Source organism: Aotus nancymaae, unplaced genomic scaffold (genome assembly GCF_030222135.1).
Source record: "Aotus nancymaae isolate 86718 unplaced genomic scaffold, 86718_ANA_hifiasm-v0.15.2.pri h1tg000028l, whole genome shotgun sequence".
Classification (NCBI taxonomy): domain Eukaryota; kingdom Metazoa; phylum Chordata; class Mammalia; order Primates; family Aotidae; genus Aotus; species Aotus nancymaae.
The window spans coordinates 32,222,059-32,237,447 of NW_026988441.1; the positions used below are offsets into that span (position 1 = coordinate 32,222,059).

At 55.9% G+C, this 15,389-nt stretch overlaps 4 protein-coding genes across 6 annotated transcripts in view; 2 read left to right on the forward strand and 2 right to left on the reverse strand.

The window, feature by feature from the left end:
* KLF1 (KLF transcription factor 1) overlaps positions 1 to 4,288 on the forward strand; it is a 4,817-nt gene extending 529 nt beyond the window's left edge. Inside the window, exons 2-3 of the mRNA XM_012435872.3 lie at positions 544 to 1,369; positions 3,685 to 4,288. Of these exons, the coding sequence (XP_012291295.2) occupies positions 544 to 1,369; positions 3,685 to 3,860 (1,002 nt within the window). The 3' untranslated portion in view covers positions 3,861 to 4,288. The remainder of the gene's footprint in view (positions 1 to 543; positions 1,370 to 3,684) is intronic.
* Positions 1 to 5,659, reverse strand: part of GCDH (glutaryl-CoA dehydrogenase) — a 23,025-nt gene extending 17,366 nt beyond the window's left edge. Inside the window, exon 1 of the mRNA XM_012435870.3 lies at positions 5,645 to 5,659. The gene's annotated coding sequence lies outside the window, so the exon portion shown is untranslated. The remainder of the gene's footprint in view (positions 1 to 5,644) is intronic.
* DNASE2 (deoxyribonuclease 2, lysosomal) lies at positions 5,354 to 10,632 on the forward strand. The gene is made up of 6 exons (XM_012435873.3): positions 5,354 to 5,620; positions 5,757 to 5,937; positions 6,030 to 6,108; positions 7,963 to 8,118; positions 8,209 to 8,406; positions 9,795 to 10,632. Exons 1-6 carry the CDS (start codon positions 5,532 to 5,534, stop codon positions 10,136 to 10,138), a joined length of 1,047 nt encoding a protein of 348 aa, XP_012291296.1. The 5' UTR covers positions 5,354 to 5,531; the 3' UTR covers positions 10,139 to 10,632.
* A 260-nt stretch (positions 10,633 to 10,892) lies between these two features.
* Positions 10,893 to 15,389, reverse strand: part of MAST1 (microtubule associated serine/threonine kinase 1) — a 42,299-nt gene continuing 37,802 nt past the window's right edge. For all 3 annotated transcript variants that reach the window (XM_012435878.2, XM_012435877.2, XM_012435875.3), the window contains 4 exons: positions 14,871 to 14,993; positions 14,645 to 14,781; positions 12,333 to 12,520; positions 10,893 to 12,234 (listed from right to left, as the gene is read on the reverse strand). In XM_012435878.2, coding sequence (XP_012291301.2) covers positions 10,973 to 12,234; positions 12,333 to 12,520; positions 14,645 to 14,781; positions 14,871 to 14,993 — 1,710 coding nt within the window. In that variant the 3' untranslated portion in view covers positions 10,893 to 10,972. The remainder of the gene's footprint in view (positions 12,235 to 12,332; positions 12,521 to 14,644; positions 14,782 to 14,870; positions 14,994 to 15,389) is intronic.

Sequence of the window (15,389 nt, forward strand, 5' to 3'; positions counted from 1 at the left end):
TAAGGATACAGTGAGCCACACTACTGCACTCCAGCCTGGGTGGAGTGAGACCCTATCTCAAGAAAAAAATAATAATAATAAGGAAAGAGATCTAGGCTCAGAGACAATCTTCCAGATATCATCGGGAAATGGTGAATGAGTCTGGGGGACATCCAAAATTTCGGAATTAATTTTGTCAGGAGTCAGGGAAGGAGAGGGATGTTCTGGGGGAAACTGAGTCATGGCTGGCACCCCTCCCCCATCCCCCACCAGCTTTCCATCTCCAGCGGCTCTGCTACCCCTTCCCCCATTCCCAAGTGTGGTACCAGATAATGGAAGTCTTATCTCCTGTCTCCAGCCAGACCTGATCGACTCCTGTCCCTAGAGCTGAGGAGGGACGGGGGTTAGAGGGGAAGTGTTGGTGGGGCGGGACAGACAGGCAAACAAGACCTCTTTCTAAGGTCTCTGGCCAGCCTGTCCCTGTCAGAGTGCCCAGCCCGCGATGTCCATGGGCAGAACAACCCAGGGTCCACCAAACCTGAAGCTGCCTGCTCCCTTCCGCAGTGGTGGCGCTCCGAAGAGGCGCAGGACATGGGCCCGGGTCCTCCGGACCCCACGGGGCCGCCTCTCCACGTGAAGTCTGAGGACCAGCCCGGGGAAGAGGAGGACGATGAGAGGGACGCGGACGCCACCTGGGACCTGGATCTCCTCCTCACCAACTTCTCGGGCCCGGAGCCGGGTGGCGTGCCCCGGACCTACGCTCAGGCGCCCAGCGAGGCCACCGGGGCGCAATACCCGCCGCCTTCCGAGACTCTGGGCACCTATGCGGGCCGCCCGGGGCTGGTGGCTGGGCTCTTGGGTTCGGAGGATCACTCGGGTTGGGTGCGCCCTGCCCCGCGAGCCCCGGTACCCGACGCCTTCGTGGGCCCAGCCCTGGCTCCAGCCCCGGCCCCCGAGCCCAAGGCACTGCAGCTGCAGCCGGTGTACCCGGGGCCCGGCGCGGGCTCCTCCGGCGGCTACTTCCCGCGGACTGGGCTTTCCATGCCTGCGGCGTCGGGCGCCCCCTACGGGCTGCTGTCCGGGTACCCTGCGGTGTACCAGGCGCCGCAGTACCAAGGGCACTTCCAGCTCTTCCGCGGGCTCCAGGCACCCGCTCCCGGTCCCGCCACTCCCTCTTCCTTCCTGAGTTGTCTGGCACCCGGGATCGTGGGCACTGGACTCGGGGGGACTTCAGGGGATCCAGGTGCGATAGCCGAATCCGCGCCATCCAAGCGCGGCCGACGTTCGTGGGCGCGCAAGAGGCAGGCAGCGCACACGTGCGCGCACCCGGGATGTGGCAAGAGTTACACCAAGAGCTCCCACCTGAAGGCGCATCTGCGCACACACACAGGTGAGGGGACGGGACCCGGGCGCAGAGGCGGGGCTGGAGGTGGGGCCCGGGGGGAGCGGAGCCGGGAGCAAGGGGAGGGGCCAGAGTCAAAGACCAGATTCAGGGGGTAGACCTGTAACTCCAGAGGCGGGGCTAAAAGCAGTGTCTCAGAGCAAGGGGCGGGACAGAGGCTGCAGCTAGCGGGTCGGGCACCTCCTGGCCAGGGCCAGAGGACAGGACCTGGGTAGGGAAGGCAGATGGGCAGAGACAGGATCTGGGAAACCTGGGGAGCATTTCAAGGCTGGGGACTGACGAGTAAGACCTGGGCCGTGGATGGGTAGAGGAGCAGAAAGGACAAATGGCCCAAGGGGCGGGCTCGAGGAGGGACTGCAGGAAGCGAGCAAGTGAAATGCCAGGAGCTGTGGAGCCATAACCCGGGGTATTCCCAGGCACGAGGTTGCTGCTTCTTCTTTTCTTTCTTTCTTTCTTTTTTTTCGAGACGGAGTCTCCTTTTGTTGCCTAGGCTGGAGTGCAGTGGCGATCTCGGCTCACTGCAACCTCCGCCTCCCAGGTTCAAGCGGTTCTCCTGCCTTAGCCTCCCGAGTAGCTGGGATTACAGGCACGCGCCACCATGCCCTGCTAACTTTTTTTTTTTGGGGGTATTTTTAGTAGAGACGGGGTTTCACCATGTTGGCCAGGATGGTTTCCATCTCCTGACCTCGTGATCCGCCTGCCTCTGCCTCCCAAGATGCTGGGATTACAGCCTTAAGCCACTGCGCCCTGCAGAGGTTGCCTCTTATATAGGCGGATCCAGACGTGGCAGGGGCACATCGGGGTGAAACCTAAGGGCAGAATCAGTGTCAGGAGCCACTCAAAGAGGAAGGGGACCAGATTAGGCACAGGGGCTTAAGCCTGCACTTTGAGAGTCACTCCCAGCTCTTTGAGAGGCCGAGGCGGAAGGACTGTTTGAGCCCAGGAGTTTGAGACCAGCCTCGGCACCATGGTGAGACCCTGTTTCTACAAAAGAAAAAAAAAGGTTAGGGACCCAGATGTAAACGGCTGGTTTGGGAAGGCAGGAGGAAGAGCTGGGAAACAGCAGAGGGGTGTGGCATTGAAGGAGAAGCCCAATGAACAGAAGATGAGGTGGGGCTAAGGAATGGAGGAGGGATGAGGACTATGCCTAAAAGGGTCAGGACAGAGGATGGGGCCAGGTGTATAGACTCCTCTGGGGAGAGGAGGGGAAAGGGCCAGGCACAGCAGAGGAAGAGAGTGTAATCACTGGGGACAGGATCTGGGGGACTGGAGTGAATTTCCAGGCTCAGAAACCAAGGTCACGGGCAAAATTGAGCACTAACTGGGGAGACCCTTGGAACAAGGAATGGGCTGGAACACAGGGAGCAGAACCAAAAAATAAGGGAGGGATGGCATTAAGATTCAAAGCTGGGGCTGTGTGAGGTGGCTCACACCCGTAATCCCCGTACTTTGGGAAGCTGAGGTGGGTGGATCACCTGAGGTCAGAAGTTCAAGACCAGCTTGGCCAATATGGTGAAATCCCATCTCTACTAAAAATACAAAAATTAGCCAGGTATGGTGGCAGACACCTGTAATCCCAGCTACTCAGGAGGCTGAGGCATGAGAATCACTGGTACCCAGAAGGTGGAGGTTGCAGTGAGTCAAGATCATGCCATTGTACTCCAGCCTGGATGACAAGAGCGAGACTCCATCTCAAACAAACAAAAAAAAAAAAGCCAGGTGCAGTGGCTCACACCTGTAATCCCAGCAGTTTCGGAGGCTGAGGCAGGTGAATCACCTGAGGTTAGTAGTTCGAGACCAGCCTGGGCAACATGGTGAAACTCTGTCTCTACTAAAAATACAAAAATTAGCCAGGCATGGTGGCATGAGCCTGTAATCCCAGCTACTCAGGAGGCTGAGGCAGAAGAATCGCTTTAACCCAAGAGGTGGAGGTTGCAGTGAGCCAAGATGAAGCCACTGCACTCCCTCGTGGGCGATAGAGCGAGACTCCGTATCAAAAAATAAAACAAAAACAGATTCAAAGCTGGGTTATCAGGACACAGAAAATGGGGCCAGTAGTGTAGGGAACTGGCTTGGGCCCAGGACGTGAGAAAGGGCATGACACCCAATGCAGTTACAGAAGAAGGGCTGCAGAGGGCGGGACTTGGCTTTGGCCTCTGAGAGTGAGTGCCTCCTTAAAGTCTGTGCCCTGGGGGCCTCGCTTTGCTCATCCTAGTCCCAGCCCAGGCTGAGTGAAAGGGTGTTGCCTGATGCAGGGGACCTCGGGACAGGACTGGGCTGACAATGGCTTCCTCATCTCCTAGGGGAGAAGCCATACGCCTGCACGTGGGAAGGCTGCGGCTGGAGGTTTGCGCGCTCGGACGAGCTGACCCGCCACTACCGGAAGCACACGGGGCAACGCCCCTTCCGCTGCCAGCTCTGCCCACGTGCTTTTTCGCGCTCTGACCACCTGGCCTTGCACATGAAGCGTCACCTTTGAGCCCTACCCTGGCACTTGGACCCTCCTGGGGACTGGAGATGGGACAAGAGTGGATCAATGCCAGGTGGTTTTCCCAAGGACGGACCCTCATCTGGACTCCCGGTCCCACAGATCCACCAAATATCAAACACGGACCCATAGACAGCTCTCAGGGAGCCTCCTACAGAAACTCTGACAAGTCCTCAGTCACAGGAAGCCACGCAGAGATGTCCAAACTGTCATGCAGACCCAGCGAGACAGACTGACAAATAAACTGACTCAGTGGACACTCAGACCAGCTCCCAGATGGCCCTGGACAGCAGGAGGGGGTGTGGGGTGAGGCTCCCCAGAGACGCTGGTCTAGAAAGGGGCTCCCGAAGGCCCCTTATGGTGGCTGACATTAACCGTCAATGGTTATGGGTCCTATAAAAATGCCCCTCCCAGATAAAGCTTCAGCGTGGGCCTGAGTTTTTCGGTTTTGGGGGCTGAAAAATGGCAGGAGGCTATAAACCTAGAGATCATATTAGAGGGCCTTACACATCCTAAACTACAGTGACACCGCCTCACCTCCAACAAGCCCCCTTGGGCACCTCAGGCCTTGCTGTCCACTCTTTTCCTGCCCAGTTCAGGCTACACCATGCTTGTCTACTGCCTTGAACCCTTGAACCCTACGGACATTGACAGCAAACATCATCCTGCATTTAACAGTCCACATCCTGTGGCCGGGCGGGGTGGCTCACACCTGCAATCCCAGCACTTTAAGGGGCCAAGGCAGGCAGATCACAAGGTCAGGAGATCAAGGCCATCCTGGCTAACATGGTGAAATTAGCTGGGCGTGGTGGCATGCGACTGTAATCCCAGCTCCTTGGGAGGCTGGGGCAGGAGAATCACTTGAACCCAGGAAGCAAAGGTTGCAGTGAGCCGAGATCAGGCCACTGCACTCCAGCCTGGACCACAGAGCGAGACTTAGCCTCAAAAAAAAAAAAAAAAAAAAAAAAAAAAAGGGCTGAGTGAGGTGGCTCATGCCTGTAATCCCAGCACTTTGGAAGGCTGAGGCAGGCAGATCAGGAGGTCACGTTATGGAGACCAGTCTGACCAACATGGTGAAACCCCATCTCTACTAAAAATATAAAAATTAGCTGGGTGTGGTGGTGCACACCTGTAGTCCCAGCTACTCAGGAGGCTGAGGCAGGAGAATCGCTTGAACCCAGGAGGTGGTTGCAGTGAGCCGAGATCGCGCCACTGCACTCCAACCTGGCGACAGAACAAGACTCTGTCTCAAAAAATAATAAATAAATAAATAAAGAACAAATATCACAAGAGTTGGACCCAGGTTATAGGGCTAGGAAAAAATTCAAACTTGTACCTGGTCCAGAAACCGGGGCAGGAGTGGGTCGGAGAGAAGAGCATGGACTGGGATTAGCTACAACGAAAAGGAACGGTGGCCAGGTTGGAGGAGACGCTGGAGCGCCTGGCCCGTCGTGGGCGTGGTCTGAGCAGACCCGGGGATGCCTGTCCAAAGCGCAGAGTCGCGTCTCGGGGGTGGAGTCTCTGCCCTCGTGACGTCCCCGCTGTGGTTCCTGGGCAAGTTTTGGGGAAATGAAAGCCGCTAGGGGCCAGGCCTGGCCTCTTTCGTAACCCAGCGCCCCGCAGTCCCGACACAGATTCCTGGATCTCATCCCCATAGCAGCGATGATCCCGCTGCTGCTGCTGGCCGCGCTGCTGTGCGTCCCCGCCGGGGCCTTAACCTGCTACGGGGACTCCGGGCAGCCTGTGGACTGGTGAGTGCGCAGGGGGGCGCCTACCATTGTCCCGGGGTCCGGCGGGGGTCACTCGACCGGATGGCTGCCTCCTCGAGGAAGCTTGGGGTGTCTTCTCTTCCCTCTCCCCCATTTCTGTGCATTCTCCGGCCGCCAGGTTCGTGGTCTACAAGCTGCCCGCTGCCAGCCGGTCCGGGGAGTCGCTGCAGAGCGGGCTGCGGTATAAGTATCTGGACGAGAGCTCCGGGGGCTGGCGGGAAGGCAGCGGACTCATCAACAGCTCGGTGGGGGCCGTGGGCCGAAGCCTGCAGCCGCTGTACCGGAGCAACAACAGCCAGGTGAAGGGGCGCCGGGCCAACCAGGGGTGAGACTCTAGGGCGGCCCTGCCTGGGGAGGAATTTCACGTTGCCTCCGTTTATCGGCCCCCCAGCTTGCCTTCCTGCTCTACAATGACCAACCGCCTAAATCCAGCAAGGCTCACATCTCTTCCAACCGTGGGCACACGAAGGGTGAGGCCTGGATTGGTGGGCTGGGGAGAGACTCGGGTTTCTTTCTTTCTTTCTCTCTTACTTTCTCTTTCTTTTCTTTTCCTTTCTTTCTTTCTCTCTCTCTCTTTTTTTTTTTTTGTTAAGAAGGAGTCTCGCTCTGTCCCCAGGCTGGAGTGCTGGAGTGCTGGAGTGCAGTGGCAACGATCTCTGCTCACTGCAACCTACACCTCCTGGGTTCAAGCGATTCTCTTGCCTCAGCCTCCCGAGTAGCTGGGACTACAGGCGGACACTCGGGTTTCTTTACATTTTCCCAGGCTAAGCCCCGACCTGCATGGGGTGAGGCGGGGAGATCTGTGCTATCAGACCCTGGGCATCCATTCCTCACCAACTTTTTTTTTTTTTTGAGATGGAGGAGTCTCCCTTTGTCACCCAAGCTGGAGTGCAGTGGCATAATCTTGGCTCACTGCAATTTCTGCCTCTGGGGTTCAAGCAATTCTCCTGTCTCAGCCTCCTGAGTAGCTAGGATTACAGGCGCCTTCACACCTGGCTTTTTGTATTTTTAGTATAAGACGAGGTTTCACCGTGTTGGCCAGGCTGGTCTCAAACTCCTAACCTTGTGATCTACCCGCCTCGGCCTCCCAAAGTGCTGGGATTACAGGGATGAGCCACCCTGCCCAGCCAGGTTTCTATACGTTTCTCCAAGCTAACCCCTGACCTCCATAGTGGGTTGAGAGATCTGTCTTGTCAGACCATGGGCATCTATTTCCCCTCTTTTCTTTTCTTCTTCTTCTTCTTCTTTTTTTTTTTTTTTAGTCAGAGTCTCGCTCTGTTGCCAGACTGGAGTGCAGTGGCACGATCTCAGCTCACAGCAGCCGCCCCCTCCTGGGTTCAAGCGATTCTCCTGCCTCAGCCTCCTATGTAGCTGGGACTACAGGTGTGCACCACCATGCCCAGCTAATTTTTTGTACTTTTAGTCGAGATGGAGTTTCACTATGTTGACCAGGATCGTCTTGATCCCTTGATCTCAAGATCCGCTCGCCTTGGCCTCCCAAAGTGCTGGGATTACAGGCATGAGCTACTGCACCTGGCTCCTCTTTTATTTTCTTTGAGACAAGGTCTCACCCAGGGTCACCTAAGCTGGAGAGCAGTATCACAGCTCACTGCAGCCTTGATCTCCCAGGGCTCAGGTGATCCTCCTACCTCAGCCTCCAAAGTAGCTGGGTCTGCAGGTGCCTGCCACCACGTCTGGCTTTTTTTTTTTTTTTTTTTTTTTGCTACAGTCTCGCTCTATCACCCAGGCTGGAGTGCAGTGGCACAGTCTCAGCTCACTGCAACCTCTGTCTCCTGGGTTGAAGCAATTCTTCTGCCTCAACCTCTGGAGTAGCTGGGATTATAGATGCATACCACCACACCCGGCTAATTTTTGTATTTTTTAGTAGAACTGGGTTTCACTGTGTTGGCCAGGCTGGTCTTGAACTCCTGACTTCAGGTGTTCCACCCACCTCGGCCTCCCAAAGTGCTGGGATTACAGGCGTGAGCCACCTCGCCTGGCCTCCTTTTTTTTTTTTTTTTCCTGAGATGGAGTCTTGCTTTTGTTGCCCAGGCTGGAGTGCAATCTCAGCTCACTACAACCTCTGCTTCCCAGGTTCAAGCAATTCTCCTGCCTCACCCTCCTGAGTAGCTGGGATTACAGGTGCCCACCACCATGCCTGGCTAATTTTTGTATTTTTAGTAGAGCCGAGGTTTCACCATATAGGCCAGGCTGGTCTTGAACTCCTAACTTCATGATCCACCCGCCTCAGCTTCCCAAAGTGCTGGCATTACAGGTGTGAGCCACCTCACCCAGCCTCCTCTAATTGCCTTCTTTTGGTCCAGGTGTCCTAATTCTCGACCACGATGGGGGCTTCTGGCTGGTCCACAGTGTGCCCCAATTCCCTCCACCTGATGCATACAGCTGGCCTCAAAGTGCCCATACCTACGGGCAGACCCTGCTCTGTGTGTCTTTTCCCTTCAGCCAATTCTCGAAGATTGGTGAGTGGAGTCAGGGACACGGGGTGAGTCATGGGTTTCCTGACTAGAACCTGGAATGATCTCACATTTCCTCCTCCCCTTGTCCTCCAGGCAAGCAGCTGACCTACACCTACCCCTGGGTCTATAGCTACCAGCTGGAAGGGGTCTTTGCCCAGGAATTCCCCGACTTGGAGAATGCGATCAAGGGCCACCACATTGGCCAAGAACCGTGGAACAGCAGCATCACACTCACATCCCAGGCTGGGGCTGTTTTCCAGAGCTTTGCCAAGTTCTGGAAATTTGGAGATGGTGAGCCCTGAGGTTGAGGGGTAGAGAGCTTCTTCTCTGTAGAGTGGGCATCTGGTGTGGCCATGGCTGAGTGCAAGTCAAGGGTAGAGACTGGGTCTGTTTAGGAGCCATGATCACATGAGAGTTGAACAGACCTGGGTTCAGACTCTGGGTTCTGGCTGTGTGATATAAATTTCACCTGAGCCTCAGTCTCCTCATCTGAAAAATGGGGATACTGACATGTACTTAAAGGATTGTTGTGAATGAAGTGGTGCATATAAGGCATTTGGGTACCAGGGGCGGTGCCTCACTCCTGTAATCCCAGTTACCTGGGAGGCTGAGGCAGGAGGATTATTTGAGGACAGGAGTTCAAGACAAGCCTGGGCAACATAGCAAGACCCCATCTCCACAAAATTAAAAATTAGCCAGCCAATTTGGGAGGCTGAGGCAGGAGGATAAATTGAACCCAGAGTTTCAGGCTGCGGTGAGCTATGATGACTCCACCGCAATCCAGCCTGGGTGACAGAGGAAGACCCTGTCTTTATTTAAAAATAAATAGGTCGGACGCAGTGGCTCATGCGTGTAATGCCAGCACTTTGGGAGGCTAAGGCCGGAGGATCACTTGAGCTCAGGAGTTTGAGAGCATCCTGGGCTACACAGTGGGACTTCATCTCTACAAAAAAAAAATTTAATTAGCAGGTCATGGTGGCATGGTGGTGGGACGTATAGTCTCCACTACTTAGGATGCTGAGGTGGAAGAATAGCTTGAGCCCAGGAGGTGGAGGCTGTAGTGGGTCATGATGGTGCCACTGCACTCCAGCTAGGGCATCAGAATGAGACCCAATCTCAAAATAAATAAGTTAATTAATTAATTAAAAACATTTGGGACCGGATGTGGTGGCTCATGCCTGTAATCCCAGCATTCTGGGTGGATCACTTAAGCCCAGGAGTTCAAGACCAGCCTGGCCAACATGGTGAAACCCTGTCTCGGGCCAGACGTGGTGGCTCATGCCTGTAATCCAAGCACTTTGGAGGCAAAGGCAGGCGAATCACCTGAGGTTGGGAGTTCAAGACCAGCCTGACCAACATGGTGAAACCCCGTCTTTAACAAAAAAAAAAGAAAAGAAACCCTGTCTCTAGTAAAAATACAAAAATTAGCTGGGCATGGTGGTGGGTGCCTGTAACTCCAGCTACTCAAGAGAAGGCTTGAGGCAGGAGAATTACTTGAACCCAGGAGGTGGACATTACAGTGAGCCAAGATTGCACTACTGCACTCCAGGCCTGAGAGACAGAGCAAGACTCCATCTCAAAAGAGAAATTTGGAAATTGAGTTGAGAGAGGGGAAGTGGTCTAGGGACTCCCTAGCTGTGGCCCTGACCCTATCTGTGCCTTCTCTCCATCCTTTGCAGACCTATACTCTGGCTGGTTGGCAGCAGCTCTTGGTACCAACCTGCAGGTCCAGTTCTGGCAAAAGGGTACAGGTATCCTGCCCTCCAACTGCTCAGGGACCTGGCAGGTTCTGAATGTGAACCAGATAGCCTTCCCTGGACCAGCCAGCCCAAGCTTCAGCAGCACAGAGGACCACTCCAAATGGTGCGTGGCCCCACGTGGGCCCTGGACCTGTGTGGGTGACATGAATCGAAACCAGGGAGAGGAGCAGCGGGGTGGGGGCACACTGTGTGCCCAGCTGCCAGCCCTCTGGAAGGCCTTCCAGCCCCTGGTGAAGAAATGGCAGCCCTGTAATAGCTGGTAAGATCTAAGCCTCATGGCCAGGTGCAGTGACTCACACATGCAATCACAGCACTTTGGAATCCCAGCTCAGCCCCTTCCCAGCTATATGGCCTTTGTGTGCCTTAACTGCTCTGTGACACAGTCTACCTGTCCGCAAAATGAGAACCATAATACCTGCCATCAGGATTGTTGAGGAGTAAATAAATGGAGCCAGGCACGGTGGCTCATGCCTGTAATCCCAACACTTTGGGAGGATCACCTTAGGTCGGAAGTTCGAGACCAGCCTGACCAACATGGAGATACCCCATCTCTACTAAAAAATACAAAATTAGCCGGGCATGGTGGCACATGCTTGTAATGCCAGCTACTCAGGAGGTTGAGGCAGAAGAATCTCTTGAACCTGGGAGGTAGAGGTTGTGGTGAGCCGAGATTGTGCCATTGCACTCCAGACTGGGCAACAAGAGCGAAACTCTGTCTCAAAATAATAATAATAATAAATAAAAGGAAATTGGTGGATGAGGTAGTTAACTTTTTCCTGGGGTGGGCTCTGGGACACAAGAGCATTGCAGCATCAATTCTCCCCCTAAAGTTTTGGGGGGCAGTTGGTGAAAAGGTGAGACCAGAAGTGGGACCACAGGAGGTGTCTATCCAAAATTCCCTCCACTTTCCATGATAACCAGAACTGGAGTCCCACCTCCAAAAATGAACCTGGGCATGGGGCTGCGGTCGTGTGATATCTCACCTTGCCTGGAGAGGAGTGAGCCCCAGAAAACTCATGAAGCACAGACGCACTTTATTTATATGTGTACATATGTATACAGGCAGCTGTACAGCGCGGGGCCAACGCCCCCCTTGGCTATGGGCCTGGGGGCATGGGACTGGATACCCCTTTTTTGGTCAGGCCTGCTGGGGGCACAGCTTCAGCAGGGCACCGGGAGGTCAGCCCCACTTCAGGCTTGGTGCCCGGGCCTGAGAGGGAAGCCGGTGGGGCTGGGGTTACTGCACTGCTGGGTGCACTGCACTTTGCTGGGGCTAGGGAGGGTGTCTGGGGCTCCGGGGAGAGCTTGGGGGAGGCGGGCTTGGAGCGAGGCCCGCTCAGCGTGGTTCGCTCCTCCACCACCTCCAGCACCCAGCGCTCCCGGCCCCGGGGTACCTCGGGCACAGAAGGCGCCAGGGGTGTGGGTTCCTGTAACCCCTTGGAGTCCGCTCGCAGAGGCTGGGGTGCTTCAGCCTTAGACCCAGGCCGCGCAGGCTCTACGACAATGGGTACCGGGGGCGTGCCCGCCTCGCCAGAGCTGCTGCGCCTGCCCGTCTCGTGTTCCTGCACTGGGCTCAGCGCCGCCTTGGCCACAGCCCTGGCCACCCCGCCAGTGCCATCCTCCGTTTGCACGCTCTGATGCCGCATGCAGCCGACGTCCCGCTCCAGGGTCCGGCCCCCAGGGGTCGTTGCACGGGGCGGGGTGCAGGCCTCGGCGCCCCCCGGGGATTCCTTCTCCTTGCTTGACGCTGGCGGCCTGGAGGCACCCTCGGGTAGCAACGGGTCCGGGCCCATGCTTAAAGGTGACTCCTGTCGGCCCAGGCGGCGGACAGCGACCTGCCGGGGCGCACCATGGCCCTCGACAGGGGGCGTCTCGCCATCGGACTCGGCAAGGCTATGCAGCGCCAGCTCGCCGTGGAAGTCCTTGCGGAAATCCGGGTGGCCCACCTCGAGGCTGTGCTTGCGCAGCGCCCCCTTCTTGTCCGCACTCATGGAGGCTCCCAGCTTCTCCGCCGACTGCACGCGCTTGAGGAGCGGTGAGCGAGGGGGCTCGGCACTCTTTGGGCGTGGGCGCACGACGGGAGGCGATGAGTGCAGTTTGGCCGGGAAGCTCTGCGTCGTGTGCGAGCTGCCCACCGTGTGGCCAGGCAGCGGCGGCGGTGACGCCTGCGTGGGGGACGGCGTGTGTGCCAGCGGCGACAGAGGGATGTTGCCGGCTGACTTGCATCGAGCAGAGCGGTACTGACGGTGGAGCTTTGGCGACAGCCCGTGCAGCGTGCTGGGCCGAATGTGGTGCGACGCCGACGACGCGGGCGAGTTGGGCGTGCTCGAGGCTGGGGAGCTGCTCTGGGACGAGGCGCCTGCGGGCGAGAACAGGTGGAGCGAGTGAGTACAGCCCGAGAACCACCCAGGCCACCCTGCGCCGCTCGGTACCGGCGGAAGGTGCAGGAGCTAATACCTAGGTAGGCGGAGTCAGGCGTGGAGCGGTAGCTGTGCGTGGGTGAGCGCGCAGGCAGCCCGTGCGTGGGCGAGCCCGGGAGACTGTCGCTGGACGACAGCGAGCGATTCAGCGACGACAGAGAGCGGCTAGTATGCAGCAGGTTCGACTGCTTCGTGATCTTCCGGAACAGGGAGCTGCGCTTCTTGCTGCGGGACAGGGAGGGAGCCACGCATCCTTGACCTGGGAGCCAGAGCTCAGGGCTCTTCCCACTTCAGGGCCTCACAACAGCGCCTGTAACCGCCCACCCCTTCTGGCCCCCCCCTCTCAGCTACAACCCACCAATCAAGGCAAAACTTCCTTTAGCTCGGTGCTGCTTGGCTCCTCCCACTATAGTCCCCACCCACCCCCTTTGATCTCTAGTAATCCAAGCTAGAAACAACCATCCAAACAAAACCAATCTATTCCACCCTGCCACCTCTCTAGCTCCTCCCTCCTCCACTACAACCCACCTATCAGATAGAACTTCCCTTAGCTCAGTACTTCTTGGCTCCTCCCACTTCAGGCCCCACCCAATGTTAGGCCACTCCCAATCCAGGCAACAAACACCCATCCAAACAAAACCAATCAACTCTTTTTTATTTTTTAAGACAGTGTCTTGCTCTTCTCGCCCAGGCTGGAGTGCAATGGCGCGATCTCGGCTCACTGCAACCTCCGCCTCCAGGGTGCAAGCGATTCTCCTTCCTCAGCCTCCTCAGTAGCTGGGATTACAGGCGCCCGCCACCAAGCTCAGCTAATTTTTGCATTTTTAGTAGAGACGGGGTTTCACCATGTTGGCCAGGTTGGTCTTGAACTTCTGACCTCAGGTAATCCAACTGCCTTGGCCTCCCAAAGTGCTAGGACTACAGGCGTGAGCCATCACGCCTGGCCTTCTTCTTCTTCTTTTTTTTTTTTTTTTTGGAGACGGAGTTTTGCTCTTGTCGCTCAGGCTGGAGTGCAATAGCACTATCTTGGCTCACTGCCAACTCTCCCTTCCGGGTTCAAGCGATTCTCGTGCCTCAGCCTCTGGAGTAACCTCCTGAGCAGCTGGGACTACAAGAGTGAGCCACCAGTTCCGGCTAATTTTAATATTTTTAGTAGAGATGGGGTTTCACATGTTAGTCAGGCTTGTCTCGAACTCCTGACCTCAGGTGATCCACCCACCTCGGCCTCCCAAAGTGCTGGGATTACAGGCGTGACCCACCTCTCCTGGCCAAAAGCCACCACTTCTGGTCCTGCCCACCTCTCTAGTCCCTCCGTCTTTCACTACAACCCACCTATCAAGATAGAACTTCCCTTAGCTCAGTGCTGCTTGGCTCCTCCCTCCTTCCACTTCAGACCCCGCCCAACCTTTTGGCCACTCCCAGTTCAGGCTAGAAACACATCCAAACAAAACCAACCTGGTCCCACTCGCCTCTAGTCCCCCTCTTCTACTACAACCCACCTATAAGTGCAGAGAGAAATGTACTTAACTCAGCCATGTCTGGCTCTTCTCACCCAAATCCCTGTACTTGTTTGGGCCAAACTCACTGATCAAAACAGAAGTTACTATCTATAAGGAGTCCTCCTATCTATAAGGGAAGATAGGATTTCAGTTGGCTGCATCTTGCCTGGCATACTCATTCCAGATAGATATTTCTTATTCTAGTCTCTCCCAGTTCAGTCTAAACACATCTAACAGGATAGGATGATCTCCTGGACCCCCTCTGTCTTTGGCCATCTTTCTTTCCAGTTCGCATCTGCTGGGCCTGCCTACATGTGCAAGACCCTCCTACAATGCATTTCTCTGATCCTAGAAACCTAGCACAGCTTCTTTTCTTGGCTCCTCCCACTTTTACAGCTCTTTTTTTTTTTTTTTTTTTTTTTTTTGAGACAGAGTCTGGCTCTGTTGTCCAGGCTGGACTGCAGTGGTGAGATCAGAGCTCACTGCAGCCTCGACCCCCTGGGGCTCAAGTGATCCTCCCACCTCAACCTCCCAGTAGCTGGGACCACAGGCATGTGCCACCAAGCCCAGCTAGTTTTTAAAACTTTTTGTAGAGATGGGGTCTCCCTATGTTGCCCAGGCTAATCATGACTCGTGGGCTCAAGTGATCCTTCTGCCTCAGCCTCCCAAACTGCTGCGATTACAGGTGTGAGTCATCCCAGCCCCTCTTGTCTGTCCTCTTCACTTTGATTGTCGGTCTGTTGTTCCCACCACCTTTCCCATACTCTTCCCTGCCCTGACCTCATCTGTGCCCCTCCCACCTGAGTTCCACCCACTCCTCAAAGACCAGGCTGTTTACAGCTGTGCCAACCTCTCCTGGCCCTCTTTGGCAGAGGGCCGCTTGTTCCTCCGAGCCATTTTGGCCTTGTAGCTGCTGCGCCTTGCAGGGCCGATTCGGATAGAGGTATTTTCGAAGGGCGTTGTGGTCACTGCTACCTTGTTGCCACTCTGGGGGAAGAAAGGGGGGAAATGCCCTGCTGGGGGCTGCTCAGGCCTGCCCCACCCTTGGCCCAGGGTGCCTCTTTCCCTGCACTCACCTTAAGGATCAGCTCCACGACCTCAGGATGCACCATGCCATGCACAGGCTCCCCATTCACGTGGGTGATGAGATCTCCAGCACAGAGTCCTGCTTCCTGGGCTGGGCCTCCTTCCTCCACGTGCTGGGGAAAGAGCACCCCACAGGGGCAGGGTTAGTGGGAAAGCTCCTAAGCTTATGTGCAGGACACTTAGCTCTGCCTGCACAGAATCCTCATAACACCTTGTGAAATAGTAATTATTATCCCTTTTTTTTTTTTTTTAGATGGAGTCTTGCTCTGTCACCGAAGGTGACACTGGCGTTATCTTGAGTGCCCTGGCACTATCTTGGCTCACTGCAACCTCCGCCTCTTGGTTCAAATGATTCTCCCACCTCAGCCTCCGGAGTAGCTGGGATTACAGATTACAGGCATGCGCCACCACCTCCGGCTAATTTTTTTTTTTTTTTGAGACAGAGTCTCACTCTGTCATCCAGGCTGGAGTGCAGTGGCGCACTCTCAGCTAACTGCAACTTCCGCCTC

Excerpts from the sequence above, each read along its gene's own strand:
- DNASE2 (XM_012435873.3), top strand. The coding sequence starts at position 5,532 with ATGATCCCGCTGCTGCTGCTGGCCGCGCTGCTGTGCGTCCCCGCCGGG. Across the intron at positions 5,621-5,756 it reads TCCGGGCAGCCTGTGGACTG|GTTCGTGGTCTACAAGCTGC; the intron begins GTGAGTGCGCAG and ends TCCGGCCGCCAG. Across the intron at positions 5,938-6,029 it reads ACCGGAGCAACAACAGCCAG|CTTGCCTTCCTGCTCTACAA; the intron begins GTGAAGGGGCGC and ends TCGGCCCCCCAG.